The following is a 17,369-nucleotide window of genomic DNA, read 5'->3' as shown; positions in this document are numbered from 1 at the left end:
TTAACATACATCCTTAGGAACATCAAAGCTATTTATATGTAAATCATGTTTCTGCACTGCATGTGCACCCAGACCACGCTTCGCGAAGCCTTTCCAGATTTCACACTGGTTATCACCATCAGTGAGGGCGACATCAGCATCGAGGATAGCGTCTCGAGCTTGGATAAAATCAGGGTTGCAGGGTTGACTGTTTGCATTAGGACGACTCGATTGGGCTGGATAAGTGTTAGAACTCACAGAGCCATGCCATCCATCACAATCTTCATCGATAGGTATTTGCCATCGGTGGGTACGCCATCTTTGAAATCGGGCTTGGGAGCGTCGTTCTTGCCATGCTTGTCGATCATATTCCACATAACCTCATACAGCATGGAAGCCCATACGGTGCCAATGTCGTGAGGTGTAGTCATGTTGCTAATGCGAAGGTAGGTCAGAGGATTCTTGCTCATCGATGTGGAGTAAGGGAAATCGCGAAGGCCTCTGGGATCATTCGAAGCCCAGGATCCCATCGTGTAGTCAGTCTCACGAGTGTCGCCTGGCTTCAGACGAACTGCGGTAGCCATGAAGTCGCTCCATCCCTCGCCCATGCCACCAGACTCCCGACCATGTACGCAACGAGCATTTGCAGGGCCTCCGGTTAGACGGCTCGAAACTGGGTATCGTTAACATAAATGAAAGATGAAGGAGAAGAGAACTTACGGCCGTGTGTGTACTCGTGAATGACAATGCCGGCCTCCATGGAACCGTCGCGGGGGGGATTTGACTCCGTCCATAGGAACATGTACATGCGACCAGGTTTTCCGTCGGGAGGTGAGCCAAACATGGCATTGTTGGTTCCAGAGCCGTCCTGGGCATTGAGAATCACATAATCATCTCCCTTCCCTCCTTCGCCGTTATTATTGGCCTCGAAATTACCAGACCTTTCATTGAATCCCAGGGTGTACAGCAGGTCATGATAAGTATTGGCAGTATAGAATAGCTGCGTCACCGAGGCATCAATGTAGGATGATGGGTCAGAGGCGTTGGAGGTGGGGTAGGGATACACGAACTTCAAGGAGGAGCTCTCAGGGCGGTAGTTATTGAGGTAATCTCTGCCCCCGTCGGGGTTTGACTGAGCAATAGCATTATTACCGCGAGTTGTCTTGTATTTAGTATCCCCGTCACCAATCCAAGTGAATTCAGACGTCTCTGAATCCCATGGGTCTTCAATGATCTCGCGAGCACCCTCTGTGGGATCATTTAAGCCCCAGGGACTGCATAGTATATTATAGTATATTAGCATAGGGTAAGGCTTATATGGAGTTCATGTACTTACTATACTTTGTAAGTTGCGTCAGAAATATAGTCGACTGCTCCGTGGATAACCTCGGCTGTCTGAGCATCCACATAGGTCAATAGCCAGTTGGAATTCATATCTGTCTCAACCCTCCAGGAAAGAGCCAAAGTATTGTCAGGTTTTGCCAGGTAGACCAGATCGGCAGTAGGGTCCGAAAGAGCACCCCTTGTACCCTTGAATATGTATGATTCAGTACCGTCGAGGCCATTAGCCGTAACATCATCGGTGGTCAGTGGGATATTGAGCTTTTTGACCGCAACCTTGAGTGCATTCAAGGGATCTGAATATGCCTTCTTTGTAAGAGGATTGGATTTGGGGATATCCCCTTTGAAAAATGAATTTCCGTATGATAGTACTTTGCCATTTTTGTCAATCTGTCGTGGTCAGAAGTGATCTACTGCAGAGAGACCAACAAATACTCACATTCACATTGAAGTTTGCATTATCGATATCGATTCCATGCGCGGTTTGGAGTAAGTGGACGTGAGAAACACCGTTATCGCCCACGTAGTGGTCGTCGATAACCCGGAATATTGCATCAGGATGGACAGACTGAACGACCTTTTTGGCAGACTCGACATAATCCTCGTCTTCAGTGCGTTCGAATATTAGACTTCGTCCAGGCGAGTTCCAGGAGCTTGTATACTCTGAAGCCCCTGGTAGGCGATATGGAGTCAAATCTATGCCTCGCCGCTCAATGCCCTTTGTTCTGCGAGCTGGGTGAGCCAGAGCACAAAGTGGAAGAGCGAGTGCCCCCGCAAGAGCTGTAAGACGCATGATAAAATATATTATAGCAGGCCAACAGAGAAACTCGTAATATAGCAGCGAAGAGTTGTCGATGGGATGGCATTTCAATGTCTGGAGGACATGTATTTATATCTTTTCAATCTCTTCCATACGACTATAGATATAGGTTCTGACCAAAGGCCAAGGAAAAGGAAGTGGCTCATGGTGCAGATGATTCCACCGCCCTGTGGAGCTGAGATTTCTGTCTCTATTGTTGCTGATGTTGTGATCTACGAAGTAATCTCACTGCCATATTGCCAATGCAACTCACTTTGTTTACGACTCCTAACTCTCTAGCAAAGTGCCTGGACTATCTATATGGGCAGATTCATACAGCGACCCCTGTATCCAGCTGTTGGGTGGATTGTACTAAATCCATGCCTTTGTTCGAGAGATGCGTACGGTGTCCGTCGGGCTACCGAGCGCAAATGAAACAATCCCCTGATTAAATACCCTGCATATTGCGACGGAGAAAGAAAATATGTCAGACTCTCTAGCTGCGATAACTTATTCAAAACTGTTCGATGCCTAGTACATACGCGTCTTCTATAGATTCGTGTACACCGCAGAGGATCGGTATCACCTTCTACTGTAATAGGTTCGATACTCAATATTCTTGGCATATCTTGGGTTACATGTGACATGAACTCTGTTGAAATAGACAGAACATAATAAGCCAATTACGTATTCCATGTTGTGATATCTACAGCATCAAATGGAGGTAGAGTAAACGTGGATTGCTGTTTAGTGACGAATTAAAAGAACGACGCTTGTTGGATCGGGGCTGTAAATTTTTATGGGACGTTGGTCCTTGGAACACCTCATCACTCGAGGCTCTGCCATCGTCCGTAGATAGAGTCCAATACTGCCTAATGCTAGCTGTATCGATACATGGCTTGGAGGAAAGCATCTCTGCTAATTATTTTGTTGGGCAGAAGCTGGATCTATATTGGCTACGGGTTAGACTCGGCAGCCTTGTCCCAAGTGGTTGATCACCGAGCTGCAGACCAAAGCCTCGTATATTTCACGCTTTTGCTTTTTTATTAGTAGCGAATAGCCATCTGATAGTAACCAGATCTATTGTAGCATATTGGTGTCTCGCTGAATCTTTACCACTTTTTGGTAGGGTAAAAACGTGTGTACACTTCTAGTGGTCCCCTAATAAGCCGCGGAACACATTGAAGCACAGCCTCGACCATTGCGCCAAAATCTTACCCTTCCCCACAACGGCACAGATTTGTCGTATACAGGACTTTCTCTTGGCATGGGAGCAAAGAAATCGTGGATCATGCAAAGGAGTTTTAGATGGCTGTTACTGCTCATCACCAACACAGTAATTAAATCGTTAGACCACACTGTTACTAGCAGCCATAGGGCGCTTTCGTTGTGGATTCGTCAGTTACAACAAGAATATATACAAACTTGAGTGCTGGCATCTGCCAGAATCTATGATTCGTTCTTCAAATCAAACACGGATCCATCGGCCCATCCACTCATTCACAATCATTTTGGCTTCATCTACTAATCCCAGGTCCAGAAGGAGCTGTGTAGTTCCACGAACAGCGGAATCCAAGGCAGAAAAGATCCAGGCATGAGTATAGCTGGTATGTTCTCCAATAAAAATCGTCTTGAATTCGGTCTGGTAGTATGCAGGGAGGTACAATTCCTGCTGGCCGACAAGAGGATCGGCCCAAGCCCCAGCTTGATGTTCATCAATCTCCCAACACTGGCGATCATAGATACCTGTAAATTGTTCTTCGGCAATCTTTCCATGGACTTCAATCATAGCCCTCTGTACTAGAGCGATGTGATCCTCAGTGCTTAAGGCTGCAGTCGAGCGAGCAGGCGTCCCGCTAACATAGGAGGCGAGAATGACACCAGGGCCAGTGGCATTCATATTGAACGATGGATAGCACACTGATCCAATTCCAGGGCTGTCCACCGAACCACATCCACCAAAAATCGGGTTTTCCTGGTGCTCCCAGAAGCGGGTTTCATACATCAGAGCCATCTTGCAAGACTGATCATAGTTCAGGCTATCGATTGCACGGCTGAGGAGAGAAGAGTACCGTGGCATATCCCATAACCGAACCTTGCTAAAGGGTACCGCAACAACGGCGTAATCATACTCTTTGCTCTCCGGAACGAGCTGCATAGGATCCTTACGCCAGTTAACAGCAACCTTGCCGGTCTCCTCATTGTAGGCCAGACCCGCAACCTTGCGGCCAAGGGTAGTCTTGTCAGCGACGTGTGGCCAGAACGCGCGAGGCAGTGACTCGAGACCTTTGTCAATGGTGCGCCATTTTGTTGCGGAAAAGTAAACATTGTCATATATGGATCCCCAAATGGGGCTATTGTCGTCTGATCCATCAACGTAATCGGTAATATTCGCATTATACCCAAGTGCATACCGAAGGTATCCAGCCTCCGACCAGTGGAAGAGCCCGTCCTCAACTGCCGCCTTGTGTGCCCGATACATGTTGGCAGCAACTTTTCTCATCTCCTCTTCATTGTCAACCTTGCTATACTTTGCGTACGCCTTCTCCGCCTCTTCCACCGCAGTGGCATTAGAAGAGGCAGCCTGATACACAAGAGACGGATCAGCCTTCACTTGGGCGACAGTCGGCACCCGGCCATTGGGAAGTCTCTTTCCGCCAGTAGAAGTTGGCACATTAGGGCTGTTCTGTATGAACTCGATGAAGTTTACCTGTAGGTCTGGACTATCCTTGTTCTTCTTGTTGAGTGTGTCAGCAAGCTGGAAAACCATCCGGTGGTCCTGAATCTGCAGCGTCTCGTTCTTTTCAGCGTATGTGATGCTGACAGGAAATCGCATGGGACCCATCTCCTGATATTGGTATTCGTCTGGACGAGAGTTGTTCAAGTATTTGGTACGAATACGGCCACCAACTCTCTCGGAAGATTCAAAGATATGCCAGTTATGCATGCCAACTGATTCGAGTAGCAAGCTTGTCATCAGCCCGGACATACCGCCACCAAGAATGGCGACAGATGACTCTTTGGCTTTTGCCACAACGGCCTTGCCAGGTTCTTTCCCTTTCATGTATGCGACCCCATCAAACCATGGACCCATAGCATCAGCGATATCTGCGATAGATTCACGCCGAGAAATAGGAACATCCACGCTCACTGGCTCAGATCTGCCAACCAGAGAGGAGCCGGAGAAAGCATGAAGGCAATGCGAATGAGGGGCATCATACGGGGTAACCCAAACAAAACGTTCCGGGTAGGCCTCCCGTTTCACGAACATCCTTCCAATTTCATGGTGGCTACCTGTCGTACTTTCAAGCTCACAGTCGCCATAGACCAGTTGCAATTCGCCTTCCCAGGTATCGTCAAGGAATTCGACATGGATATTGTGTAATGAGTCCGCAACAACGTCGGTGGGAACTTGAAAACGAACAATCTCCTGTGCCCTCTGCAAGAGCCCAGCATGGCCAATGCTAGACAGAGCTAAGGCTAGAAATGCATTTCGAGTATACCTCCGCATGGTTGCTGTCATCACAAACGCAACAAAACTGTGGTTGATGTTGGATATAACGACTGTGGTAAGGACGCTCGATGTTATGTAGACTTATATAGGTATGTCTAGTGGTTTAACCCGTATAATTTCGCTTACGCCCTTCGTGTCACTCGATATACTTCAGTATCGAAGGCGCTTGCTCCGAGGGCTCGATAAGCCTAGTTCAGCTTTACGTAAGTATCTCCATGCCATTAAGAAGCTGCACTATCGTCCAGGCGGGCGGAAATGGCTCTAAACTCGGAGATTACATCTTAGAGAAATTGAGATATCAAAATTGCTCCTTCGTACTAGTGGAGTGGTCTAGATAAAGGAGCCTTATCTACCAGCCTCGGCCGTCTTATCAGCTCTCCGCCTGGGATACTCTAATGCAAACAGCCTAGGGCATAGACGACCAAACCTCCGTAATCTCCAGTAACAATATACCCCTCCATTATCCGAATATCCGGGGAAACCACCCATAGTGCGCTGGAGTCGCGTGGAATACCCCGATTTCGGTAGCGATTGACATGAGCGGGATATCCCGAACGGTCTTATCAGCCGACAGAGGGGACAAGCATTTCCGATATCTTGGCCAGCAGTAGGTTGGGGATTTCGCAAGGCCAGCTTTCTCGGTTTTTCCACGAGCATTTGTTAAAACGGTTAAAGGGCGCAAATCCGGCCATTGATCGTAATGTCACCATAGCGCTACATTCCAGCTCCCGCCAGAATCTTCGTGCTTACCAATCTTTCACTACACAAATTCGATCACTGTCCCGTGCCATATTCATATGATGTGAAATAAACTCTTCGTATGGGAACTGATTTTTTTTTTTTTGGATCATAAAACACAAAACTTGGCCCGAGGGACGAAGCTGTCAGGAGTACGGTGAGTGGCAAGTGTCGAATGTAAATAACGACGCCCTCAAATCTGCCTTTCGAGAAGTGTGTGACGTAAAATGGCCTTGACCTTGAGCAGGTCTATAATGACCAAGACCCAAATTTCTTCATTAAGAAAGGGATTAAGATAGGTATCGCTCGACGCTTCGTAGAGGATATCGGAGAGTAGGTTTAGAACGTGAAGATAGCAGAGCCTGTTTACGAGATTCTGTGAAGGGGACAAGACTTCCCTTGAAGCATTACGGCGTTTTTCGGCGGATGACTGAAGTATTGATCGTATTAGATAGTACGTCATCTGATTGTTGTGACAAGAGTCGTCGGCCCTTGGTTTCGTATTTTGTAGTCGCCGTCTGTCAAAACATCATATCCGACACAACGATAAATGCAACGTCATGTTAAAAGCGTTTGTGACAGGATCCGGCCGGTCAGCTCAGCCTCAGTTCTGACATCTCGCCCAGCTGGTCTGCTTATCGAATCTCTCTCTCTCTCTCTCTTCGCCTTTCATGCCCTTCAGCCCCAGTTTCCGAAAGTTGGAGAAGAAATCGAAGGCCGCATCAAATGTCTCGGGATGGATCCAGCCGTCCCTTTTCACAAGGCTTTCAATACTGTCAAAAAAGTCTTGAACCTTATTCCAACCCTCTGCATCTACTGCATGCCTTCTTAACTCGTCCTCAGTGAAGCGATAGGGGCAGTCGCTCTGGCGACTTAGCTCTTACTAGTGTCTAAGAATAGGGTCAGCTCGCGCCGGAGTTACAAGAATTACGAACAAATACCTTTTAATATTAATGATCGACTCCTGGAAGAAGACTATTCCATCGTCCTAGGTATTTCCGGCCAGTTCAATAGGAAGATACCTCGTCTTTCCATGGTCCAAATAAAACGCTTTTGTAAGAATAGGGTTGCGTTTCTGTGTTTCCATCAAATAAAGCTAAAAAAGAGTTGATTTAAAGATCCGTAGCTTTATTTGCACTTGCTGCTTGGGATCCAGATTGTCGAAATTATCTGGTCGTTTGAGCAGAACGCTACCTTGATAATCTACCAGCGGAGATGGCTGTACTTGGAGAAAGAGTGGTTCGGCCCATGAGCCTTGCCAGTCAATGACAGCCGTGATAGCATTGTTTTTAATAAAGAAATTGGAGGGGTGAAGGTCGCTGTGCCATAGAGTGGACGACTTAAAAGCGGATTGACGTCCATGAGACAGGGCACAATGTTTAGATATTTCTCCAGTAGGTTGATATGCGCTCGTGGGTCATTTTGGGCCGCAGAGACCAATATAACGTCATGAGAGGGCTTCGGAACGGCCTACTTATTTATCTATTCCACCTTGCGCCGACAAACACTGGTCGCGTATTCTTCTGGACTTAACCCTACACATTATTAGGCGCTGGAATATTCACAGTAGGATAAATGTTACCTACAAGGCCCTCGCGATATATCCATGACAGAGCGTTCTTTTTTCCAGAAATCTCTCATAACACTAGGGCCAATAGTGAATTTCTTGGAGATCAGCTCTTTTAATTCAGAAGGCGCCACGCTCGTGATCTGAGCTGGCACCGCACTATCTACCGTGTCGCTCGCGAAGTATATACTCCCGTGGCTAACGACTATGAAGTGAGCATTTAACGGCAATGGTGAAGGTGAAGAACTTACTACGAAAAAGATACCGACAGCAATTTTGTCTCGATTGCTACCACTTTCTTTATAATAGTAAGCTTTGCGTCTAGATCTAATCCATCCTACTTGGTTGCTAACTGTGTTCCGGTTGCTTCTTCCATTAAAATATATTCTGGCCCTGCCGGGTTATACGGGTTGGAACTCCAGCCTAGTATTCGAGGAACCGGTATCTGGAGGACATCTCGAACCTTACGGGTGTATAAGCTGTCTGCTGTATTTCAGCTAACTTGGTGGGAGCGAACTTACGAACTCCTTGGTTGCAACTTTAGAGGCAGTCGCGTAGAAGGCGGGACCGGCATTTAGGTTAGGTATACGTGCCAAAATTATTTTCCTATCATCCATACTGAGGCGGAAAACCTTGTCGAAATCTCTCTCTGCTAATTTCGTGATTGAGTCACAGCCTTTCGAACCTATTACTTGAGCTATAGGGGTTTGAAGCTGGGGAACGTTAAAGGTTTTATATCTACCTTGAAGTTGCTGTTCTTTATCCCAGAGCCATCGCCCGCTGGTATAGCGAAATAATTGCTCCACAGCAGGGTTATCTGATGCTATCTTGCCCTCGTAGGTTGTTATTGTTCGTACGGCCAGCGTCTCCTGGTGTTTGCGACCGACAGCGCTGGTCAAGTATGTTTGGAATGGTGGTGGGAGATACACAGGTTTTCGTGGGCGCAAGACGATTGCTGTACGTGAATTCGATCGTTGCAGACTCAGAGGGACCAAATGCCGCACACATAGATTCATCGTTCAACATTGGTGTCAATAATAGTAGGAGATACGTTGCGCTACAGCTAGGATGTTGTTTCAATTGAGTGGCTTAATAAGCGGCGTTTCAATTGGTCACCCCTCGATGCGTAATTATTGCGATTGATGATGAATTGTCCTCGTTATCCAATGATCTAGTATTCTGACTCGGTGCAAGGCTGCTATCAGCGTCTATCCCGTTAGGATGAGTCTGCACAGACAAATACCCCTATTTTCTGAAAAAATGATCAATCTTTTGTTGTCTCTGGTCAAACGTGCCACTGCCTATGCCTCCCTGTACACGTCGTAATTGCGTCAAATGTGCTCTGCTATTGATAGCTCGTATGTCAAGCATCCAGCTTGAAAGTAAGCTTGTCGGATCGGCATGGATGGAAGATGTTTCGTTTAGCGGAAGCAAGTGCGGTGGCAAGGAGGCAGTTGACTGGTTTATCTCTAAATCTAGAAATGCTGTGTTTGTCCAGGTTGGACTGACAAACCTGGCATCAGTGCCATGTGAACTGGCGCCAGGGGCAAGGCGGATGTGGTCTGGTTGGAATAATTTCTGAATGCATTTCCACAAAAATTGCAACGTGATGCCATGCGATACTACAGCAACAACGTGTTTATCGCTGCTTTCATCCAGGATTAGTGGTAAAACATAGTCGTTGATGAAAGCATTGGCCCGTAGCATAATAGACTGGTCTGTTTCAGGCATGACCTGCACGGCCTGGGACTGGTAAGAAGCAGACCATTTTTGCCCTTCGAAAGATCCAAAATCCCGCTCTCTGATAAGGGGAGTAGAGAGAGGGGCGAGTTTATCTGGGTGTGGTTGATGACGACATATGCCCTCTGCAGTCAGAACTGCTCTTGATAGATCCGATGCGAAGACATGTGTGAAATATACGCCTTCAGACTTGAGATATTCCCCTAGCCGGTCGATTTGAGAAGCGCCATGATTTGTGAGGGGCGAATTAGTGGTTCCGGCTCTGTCTCCAGTTAGAAAAACTAACAAGGGACCAAATGAGTAGGAAGGGACGTACAGTATACGACCAACATTGTCCACCGTTTCAGCGTGTCTGACAAGAAGCAATCTCATTTGAAAGTAGTATGGATATGCTTGTCTGGGTTCTTCCTAGGAAACAGAAAGCGGGAATGAAGCCACGTTCTTTTGGAGTGGGGAAGAAGGCGCTAAACCAGGTGCTGAATGACTCACCATCATTGGTGAGATGAAATCCCATGAACATATTAGCACTCTGTTGGCTTTTCTCCCATCTCTTTATGCTCTTTTCGATACATAAAATTATAATGATAGAAGAAACTATGACCCATTCCGAGGTATCCTGGCGAACCTGCCGCAACGGCAAACGATGCGGAGAAAGCGGGGATTATTCATTGTCACACCAGATTGAAGCGGACCAGCAGCTTCTTTCGCATGTGGAATCTGCGTTTATCTAGGGGGCTGAAGGAGTCGCAGCGATCACCGGGCCTGATTATACCGAGCTAAACCATGTCGCCGGTTTCGGGACGAATAGGCCTGTTAAAAGACGCTGATTGTAATTCATTGGTAAATAGAACAAAGTAGTCCGAGAAATGGTCTTTGCCGGCATTTACACCTCTGTTCTCGCGCTAAATGCTGCTCATCGGCCGGACAGAAGTTTACACAACCCTATACTTAGCTACCCAAGGCAATCACATAACAGGGTCGGCTGCGTTTGCTATTATGTAACCAGACATAGGTCCTAACTATTGCACATATTCATATCAAATACGGTGTGAGATTAACGTGGGAGGGGTGTCCATTCGGTGTTGAACCCTGCCCAGTTAAAGGATGCAAAGGAATGCCGTGTATTTTGACCCCCTTGATGCCCGCCCGGCCTGGCTTTACTGGTCGGATTGATGAGAAAGCAGGATTTACCTCGCCTACATTTACACTGATCCGTACTAACCAGTTATAGATCTTGCCCTATATTTATGTGCGCAAGTTGCTATAATTACTATCCAAGCAACAGTCTTGACCCGCAGCTGAGCCGTGTCTGCGTGGAAGTACCCACAAATATATATCACGATTATTCTATCCTCGCAGGTAGTGTGAAAAGTGAAAGCGATCATACTCCCAGAAGAGGACAAGAAAGAACTCGCCATATTAAATAAGATAATTATGGAAAATATATGAGACCTTCTCCATGTGCGTACTTCGCACGTATCCATACTATTTTCAGTGGAGACGGGAGCAGTAAATCCGACACCGAATCCAGAAATTCGGTTTGGATCAACTCGTGAACATATTGATGTCTCTGACAATATATACAGCCACAATGGATCTGTCTCCTATCTCTAATTTATTATCATCGTCCCCTCAGAGATTTCCCGATTGTTGTCTAGCGATCTCTCGGGACTTAATCTCACATCTAGCTTCCGTGCTTCCCGAGAAACCCGGATTTACCATATCTGTCGGCAGTGGATCTGGCCTTCTAGAAGCTCTTATCACTCACTGCCACCCTACTATCCCAGTGGAAGGGATTGAAGTGGCTTCCTCGGTCAATCGATATCTGAACGAAGAGGATATTCATATCGCAGGTGGTACATGGGGGCTGCATTCCCGCGCTCCCGATGCGCAGGCATGGATGTTTGTCTATCCCCGAGAACCCAAGCTTGTTAGTAAATACCTCCGCACATATGGAGATCAAGGCGTCCAAGTCATAGTGTGGCTGGGACCTCGGGCAGATTGGGGAGATTATGAGTCGTGCTTTCTCGAGTCCTCCTTCTCGGAGATCAATCTGCCAGCTGATCCCGGAGTAGTGCCTTACGAAATGATGGCGGTTATGCGCAAAAAAACCAGATGACAACAATCATGTCTCATGTTGACATTATTTTTCTCTATACCACCTAGAGAATATTGGCTTTTTCCTCTTCTTTTTTGTTTTTCGCAAGGCAACAGGATGTGCGTCAGAGTTCAGCTCCTCTGTAGGCGGGAAAACATTCTTAGTTTATGATTCGTGTCCTCTAGCTGAGAGCAACCCAACCATAACGGCAGCTGACCAATTTTGAACCTTCCTCAACAAGAGATGCAGCTTGCTTGAAGATCGCACATCTCCATTACTTCAGCCTCTGAAGGCCAGATTGCGAACAAAACAGAGTTGCCTGGAGGTTGCATATATAGGGGGACATTAAACACACCTCAAGGCAGCCAACTGAGCCGCAAAAGTCTCATCTGTTATTTAATATCTAAGTCATGCATTCTATTCACATTGTCCATCACCATGGCTTGTTTAATATCTTCTACTGGGGCCTACATAAGTCGACCGTGGAAACAGGACCCAGGGTATATTCGAGTATGTCTTCTTGCTCCGGGAAACGCTGGGAAGACCACTCTTCTATACCGCCTTCTGCGTAATGAAAACTTTAACATGACCCCGACGCTGGGGCTCCATTGTGTGTATTGCGGCTGTCCCTTTATACCCGGCCTCGTTCAACTGATAACATCACAGCGGAGATCCTTCATTTGCCCTCGGAAGGCATTCATTTTCAGATCTGGGATTTAGCCGGCGGGTGCTCTTTGCTTCTTTGTTGGGTATTCGTGCAACTAATGGATCCCAATGTCATTGAAATACCGCGCCCCGCTGTAGTAGCCGGCGTACCGTATGTCTATGTGAATTGGACACAGGGCCAGTTAATCTGAAGGAAACTCTTAGGGCATGTAGTGCAGGCCGTTCACATACTCATGGCCTATAATAGGACGCTGCGGTCATCCTCGGTATGGCGTATGCTTTGGTGCAATCCTGAACTTCGAAGTAACATGCGCCGTATATTGACACCAGTGTGATCTTGGTACGGTACCATGCCCGCTGTGTATGCTACCGGCCGCCAGTCGCGGCCTCCGTTTCACCACGCCCCAAGCGCTGGATTTGCCGGCTTCAACGATGAGTTGACATTCTGCCTTTCTGCGAACACAAGGACGCTGAACATCGTTTGCAGACCATAGAAGGGGCAGTAATGGAAGGTTTTAGATGGAGTGTGGGGTTATGTGGATGAACGAGACACATGCTGCGAGGTTAATTGCTGCATGGGACGGTTGCATTCGTCAATTCATTCAGCAGCCCCGTCCAGTCTGTATTCTCGAAGGTGAAGGTCCCACCATTATCAAGCATTTCCGACCAGATATCCTCAAGTTGCCTCCCAGGAGGATCGTCGACCATGTTTACATTTGCCACATTGACCGATGTTTCTTTCGTCTCTAAACAAGCAGAACCTGGATAGGTAGGGTCAGCCGCCGGTTGCATCGTTCTGGCTTGACCATCCGTCGTGGTGCTCAAAACGGAAGATGGGAGATTATTGGGCTGCTGGTCCGTATCGCTCTTCCAGTGTCGTTGCAGCACGCTCATCATAGCATTTATGCCCTCATTGACTAGGGATGAGGATTTTCGTGCCTTGCTTAACATGCGACAGGCCTCTAGAACTTCTTCCTTTCGCTTCTCAGCAAGGATGTCATCCCAGTTGAAGCAAACATCAAGAAGAAGGATGACAGCGGCCATAAAGACATGGTGCATGACGGACCAGATGACTGAACTCGGAGGAGTAAATGTCGGTACATCTTCATCCATGATGCGCTTGATTTCCAGGACCTTGCGTGCGGACTGAAGGGAGACGACGTGAGAGTAGGAATAAGCCGGCTCACGTGCGCCTCTAATGAAATATTCACGATGAAGACGGCATAACCGGGAGTAGTATCCTTGCTGCAACAGGCAACGCTGCCAAGAAATTGTTGGTCGGGCATGGTAGAGAGACGAAAACTTGCGCCTGGATGGCGGATCCAGGCGGAAAAACTCGGGAATCTCACTGTGAGCCTTCTGTACTTTGCGATCCAACTCCAGGATCTTCGTGTATGCAACGTCCACGCCTTGCATGTATTCTTCCGCAGTCGTATCGACTATCTCTCGGCACACTGTAGCCAACTTTAGTCGTTGAAGAGTGTAAGACATATCTGTAGGTGTGGAAGACGGGTAAGAAGTCCCTTCCTGGACTTTATCATCATCAACATTCAACGGTGTTCTGACGTTGATGTGAGCGGGATTTATGATGTAGGTCCACTCCTGAGGGCCACTCAAAAATCCTAAGATCCAGTCATATGCAGTTATTTCCCACCATAGTCGACGTCTTGTTTCCAATTCGGTGGGGTCAAATTCAACTGCCCCTCTGCTTTCGCGGCACCTTGTTGAATCGATACAATGTAGCATCAGGCTTTTGGCTTGACTTACAATGGTACCATGGACAAACAGTGAGCTGACGGAAGGATGAGAGCTGAGAATTGAGAGATTACGTGCCACAATCATTGTTGCTTGTAGTCCCTCGATTGTGGGGGAACCGGTATAATTGTTCTGGATCAGAGCAGCACCGGTTAGGAATGAAAACTCTTTGCTGCACATCTCCGCGTAATCGGAAGATTCTATGGATAACTGGAGATATAGGGAACTGGCTGCAATGGCGAAGAAAAGAGCCACATGGCTCAGGTTGACAGGCAAGCCCTCTTCGATACATCGATATATCCCTTCAATCTGTTGATGGACACGCTTTGGGATGATGACGTGGTATAGATAATCAATGTAGTTCGTATAATACTGAAAAAGGATCAAAGCGTCATGGTGCTTTGGTAAATGGGAGACAAGATCGATCGTTGCGGGATTTTCCTCACAGGCTGTCCAGCTGCGATATGGCATTGGTAATAGGACGCCAGAAGGGTCATCCGGGCAACTCGGCGAAAAGAGACTATCCTTTCTTCTCGATTCATCAAGCTCATTTCGTAACCACCTAGGGGTTGCTGTAGGCACACGGGCGCCCATGTGAATGTTCTCCAACCAGTCAGCTGTCATTAAGGATTCGCTGTTACGCCGCGAGGCAGTGGCGTCTGCAATAGGCTGTGATGGAACGGTACTAGGCCGTTCATTCTGAGAATAAGTTTCTGCCTGACTGGAAGATGAGGCCCATTCCGTTCCGCTTTGCGATACAACGACCTTTTGCACGCTGATCGGACATGCTCCGGCTGCGTAGATGCAGGATAGACGTCGCGTCGCACAGCTGCTGCATGGTTGTTGTCGGTTACACTTTAACTTCTTGCGACGGCATGATTCACAGGACACTGGATCTTGTCGTGGGACGCGTTTTGGCGTTGTCTCGAGTGTCTCTGAGGCCGATTTTCTTTTCATGTTCGGAGTCGTTGCTGTACTTGGGCTCATGTCGGATGTTGTCAGCGAGACCGGAGACTCCGTCACGTGGTGTATATGCCGTAAAGGATGATGATACTGGGTCTTGAGCTGCTTGTCACCCAGAGGGTCCGAGCCACTTGGATTAAAAGATTCCAATTTTATCGCTTGGGAATGTCTTCGGTCCGATTCTTTCCAGCGTGGACGCAGGGCTTTCGTCATTCCGCGATATCGGTGGTGGTTCCCTTCCGAGCGACGTCGGACAGTCCGCGGAGTCTCCGTTGATCGTCAGGGAGCTTTCAAGGCCCCATCAGGAAATTCCTCCTCTTGCATATCAAGTAAAGTGAGTGAGGTATGGTGCCGTTTGCCCTCCGCGGAGACTCCGCGTGCTTTCACAGCATCTTCATCTCTCCTTTTATTGTCCGGACCATATAAATGCAGACGCAATGCTTCCAACATGCTCTGACTTGCAAAGAGACCGATCGTCGTCAGACCTAACCCTAGACTGGATAGTTCTCCGTGCATGGATAAGACTGGCTATTCTAAGGACCTGCCGAAAGGAAAATGTCGACTGATCAACATGTGCACCACACTGAATCACCTCCGAGCGAGTACACGTATGTTGGCATTGTCGTACGGTCTTGACAATTATACTTATTTACATTACTATCCAGGCCACGGGCGCGATTGACTCTCCTAGGTGCTTTTACTGGGTTATTCTGTACGGTTGGGTTTCTCAATTCATTCGGGGTCTTCGAAGAATATTATGCAAAAGCACTACTGGCCGGCAGATCCGAATCGACGATCGCATGGCTTGGGGCGATCAGTATATTCTTTGTTTTTTCGGCGTCCCTTGTGACGGGGCCTCTTCTTGATCTCTTCGGTCCTAGAGTTAGTTGAGCTTCGATCTGACCCCAACAGGTTCACTGACCATGAGGTAGTTGATGCTGTGCTTGGGATCGCTAGGGGTTGTCTTCTCGATGATGATGACATCCCTTTGCAAGGAATTCTATCAATTTATTCTTGCCCAAGGCATACTACAGGGAATATCACAGGCACTTATTGCGTGCCCTATGATTGCTCTTGTGGGCCAATACATCAAAGTGAAACGTGCTGCTGCAATGGGCATCGTTATCGCGGGATCCTCGCTTGGTGGGGTCATTTGGCCGGTTGTGCTGAATGAACTGCTTCAAACCAACCTTGGCTTCGGCTGGACGATGCGAATTGTTGGATTCATAATGATTCCCCTTCTGGCGATCTCTTGTGTGTGTTGTCGTCCAGCACCAAAACCCGTCGACGCTCCGAGGCCGCCATCGTCATCTGACAATGAACACGCGGCGAGAAAAGAGGACACCGGAAACGAGCGTCCGAAGCCAGACTTCTCTATTTTGAAGAGTCCTGCACTGCAGGTATCCTGCGTGGCATTTTTCATCACATATTTCGGCATGTTCTCGCCGTTTTTCTTTACGACATCGTATGCCGCTGCCAACGGATTCTCGGATGATCTCTCCTTCTACACCATTTGCATCATCAACGGAGCCTCGTTTTTCGGCCGAATTGTCCCTGGCATTGTGGCTGATCGGTATGGAAAGTTTAATTGCTGCATACTGTTCACTTTCTTCTCAGGCATCATCGCCCTTTGCTGGACGAAGGCAACGTCCGTTGCGGGTCTGGTTATATTTTCGGCAGCGTACGGCTTTGCGTCAGGTGTATGCTATTCCAACCATCCTCGGATATGTGCCTACAGTGCTGATGATTTGCTAGGCAATTTTGTCTCTCCAGCAAGCATGTGCAGCGCAAGTTGCTACCCCCGAGACAATAGGGTTGTCCATCGGACTTAGTTTGGGCTCAATTTCTCTCTCGTAAGATCCCCCAATTCTCGCATAAATTATATATATATATGCTGATTGATTTGGAAATAGATGCATGGCCGGTGTCCCTATCAGCGGTGAGCTCGCTGGGAAATATGGATACTTGGCACTGTCGATATATGCTGGAGTCAGTTTATTGGTTGGAGCTGTTCTGCTGACCGTGGCCCGACTTTTGCAAACAACCAAATTGTTGGCAGTGGTATGATTTTCGCTGTAAAAAAAGAGCTATATTAATTAATATTGTTATTTTCTGCATCCGAAGGATGCATTCGCTGATGTCAAGGGGGCCAATACATATACGGAGACCTAGTCAACGGTTAACTCTTGTCGGAAGGGTGATTTGCGTG

At 47.6% G+C, this 17,369-nt stretch overlaps 8 protein-coding genes across 8 annotated transcripts; 3 read left to right on the top strand and 5 right to left on the bottom strand.

The window, feature by feature from the left end:
• Nucleotides 1-2,113, bottom strand: BDV59DRAFT_192175 (extracellular metalloproteinase; the record flags this gene model as incomplete). Its single annotated transcript, XM_073692007.1, has 5 exons — nucleotides 1-187; nucleotides 238-652; nucleotides 700-1,253; nucleotides 1,316-1,710; nucleotides 1,760-2,113. 5 exons carry the CDS (start codon nucleotides 2,111-2,113, stop codon nucleotides 1-3), a joined length of 1,905 nt encoding a protein of 634 aa, XP_073549460.1.
• A 1,474-nt stretch (nucleotides 2,114-3,587) lies between these two features.
• Nucleotides 3,588-5,630, bottom strand: BDV59DRAFT_200515 (flavin monoamine oxidase family protein; the record flags this gene model as incomplete). Its single annotated transcript, XM_073693600.1, has 1 exon — nucleotides 3,588-5,630. One exon carries the CDS (start codon nucleotides 5,628-5,630, stop codon nucleotides 3,588-3,590), a length of 2,043 nt encoding a protein of 680 aa, XP_073549459.1.
• A 1,345-nt stretch (nucleotides 5,631-6,975) lies between these two features.
• BDV59DRAFT_212029 (uncharacterized protein) lies at nucleotides 6,976-8,954 on the bottom strand (the record flags this gene model as incomplete). The annotated part of the gene is made up of 9 exons (XM_073695937.1): nucleotides 6,976-7,243; nucleotides 7,394-7,467; nucleotides 7,510-7,625; nucleotides 7,712-7,829; nucleotides 7,863-7,906; nucleotides 7,958-8,136; nucleotides 8,280-8,401; nucleotides 8,460-8,738; nucleotides 8,796-8,954. The coding sequence occupies 9 exons, from the start codon at nucleotides 8,952-8,954 to the stop codon at nucleotides 6,976-6,978; spliced, it is 1,359 nt and encodes a 452-aa protein (XP_073549458.1).
• A 114-nt stretch (nucleotides 8,955-9,068) lies between these two features.
• BDV59DRAFT_163158 (phosphoglycerate mutase) lies at nucleotides 9,069-10,213 on the bottom strand. The gene is made up of 2 exons (XM_073687596.1): nucleotides 9,995-10,213; nucleotides 9,069-9,940 (listed from the first exon to the last, which is right to left on the bottom strand). Exons 1-2 carry the CDS (start codon nucleotides 10,048-10,050, stop codon nucleotides 9,184-9,186), a joined length of 813 nt encoding a protein of 270 aa, XP_073549457.1. The 5' UTR covers nucleotides 10,051-10,213; the 3' UTR covers nucleotides 9,069-9,183.
• A 1,059-nt stretch (nucleotides 10,214-11,272) lies between these two features.
• Nucleotides 11,273-11,972, top strand: BDV59DRAFT_174824 (uncharacterized protein). The gene has a single exon (XM_073689142.1). It carries the CDS (start codon nucleotides 11,579-11,581, stop codon nucleotides 11,795-11,797), a length of 219 nt encoding a protein of 72 aa, XP_073549456.1. The 5' UTR covers nucleotides 11,273-11,578; the 3' UTR covers nucleotides 11,798-11,972.
• A 188-nt stretch (nucleotides 11,973-12,160) lies between these two features.
• On the top strand, nucleotides 12,161-12,614 carry BDV59DRAFT_163150 (uncharacterized protein). The gene has a single exon (XM_073687595.1). It carries the CDS (start codon nucleotides 12,215-12,217, stop codon nucleotides 12,494-12,496), a length of 282 nt encoding a protein of 93 aa, XP_073549455.1. The 5' UTR covers nucleotides 12,161-12,214; the 3' UTR covers nucleotides 12,497-12,614.
• Nucleotides 12,615-13,006: 392 nt separating this feature from the next.
• Nucleotides 13,007-13,933, bottom strand: BDV59DRAFT_200514 (transcription factor domain-containing protein; the record flags this gene model as incomplete). The annotated part of the gene is made up of 1 exon (XM_073693599.1): nucleotides 13,007-13,933. One exon carries the CDS (start codon nucleotides 13,931-13,933, stop codon nucleotides 13,007-13,009), a length of 927 nt encoding a protein of 308 aa, XP_073549454.1.
• A 1,782-nt stretch (nucleotides 13,934-15,715) lies between these two features.
• On the top strand, nucleotides 15,716-17,227 carry BDV59DRAFT_212028 (MCT family MFS transporter; the record flags this gene model as incomplete). The annotated part of the gene is made up of 5 exons (XM_073695936.1): nucleotides 15,716-15,768; nucleotides 15,826-16,042; nucleotides 16,093-16,860; nucleotides 16,916-17,013; nucleotides 17,074-17,227. The coding sequence occupies 5 exons, from the start codon at nucleotides 15,716-15,718 to the stop codon at nucleotides 17,225-17,227; spliced, it is 1,290 nt and encodes a 429-aa protein (XP_073549453.1).
• Between the last annotated feature and the right edge of the window lie 142 nt (nucleotides 17,228-17,369).

Source organism: Aspergillus ambiguus, assembly GCF_047715705.1.
Source record: "Aspergillus ambiguus strain CBS 117.58 unplaced genomic scaffold BDV59scaffold_9, whole genome shotgun sequence".
In the NCBI taxonomy this organism is placed as follows: domain Eukaryota; kingdom Fungi; phylum Ascomycota; class Eurotiomycetes; order Eurotiales; family Aspergillaceae; genus Aspergillus; species Aspergillus ambiguus.
This window is presented reverse-complemented; position numbering and strand designations above follow the sequence as displayed.

Coding starts and splice junctions, on each gene's coding strand:
- BDV59DRAFT_163158 (XM_073687596.1), bottom strand. CDS start 10,050: ATGAGATTGCTTCTTGTCAGACACGCTGAAACGGTGGACAATGTTGGT. Junction 9,941..9,994: donor GACAATGTTGGTCGTATACT/GTACGTCCCTTC, acceptor AACTGGAGACAG/AGCCGGAACCACTAATTCGC.
- BDV59DRAFT_174824 (XM_073689142.1), top strand. CDS start 11,579: ATGTTTGTCTATCCCCGAGAACCCAAGCTTGTTAGTAAATACCTCCGC.
- BDV59DRAFT_163150 (XM_073687595.1), top strand. CDS start 12,215: ATGGCTTGTTTAATATCTTCTACTGGGGCCTACATAAGTCGACCGTGG.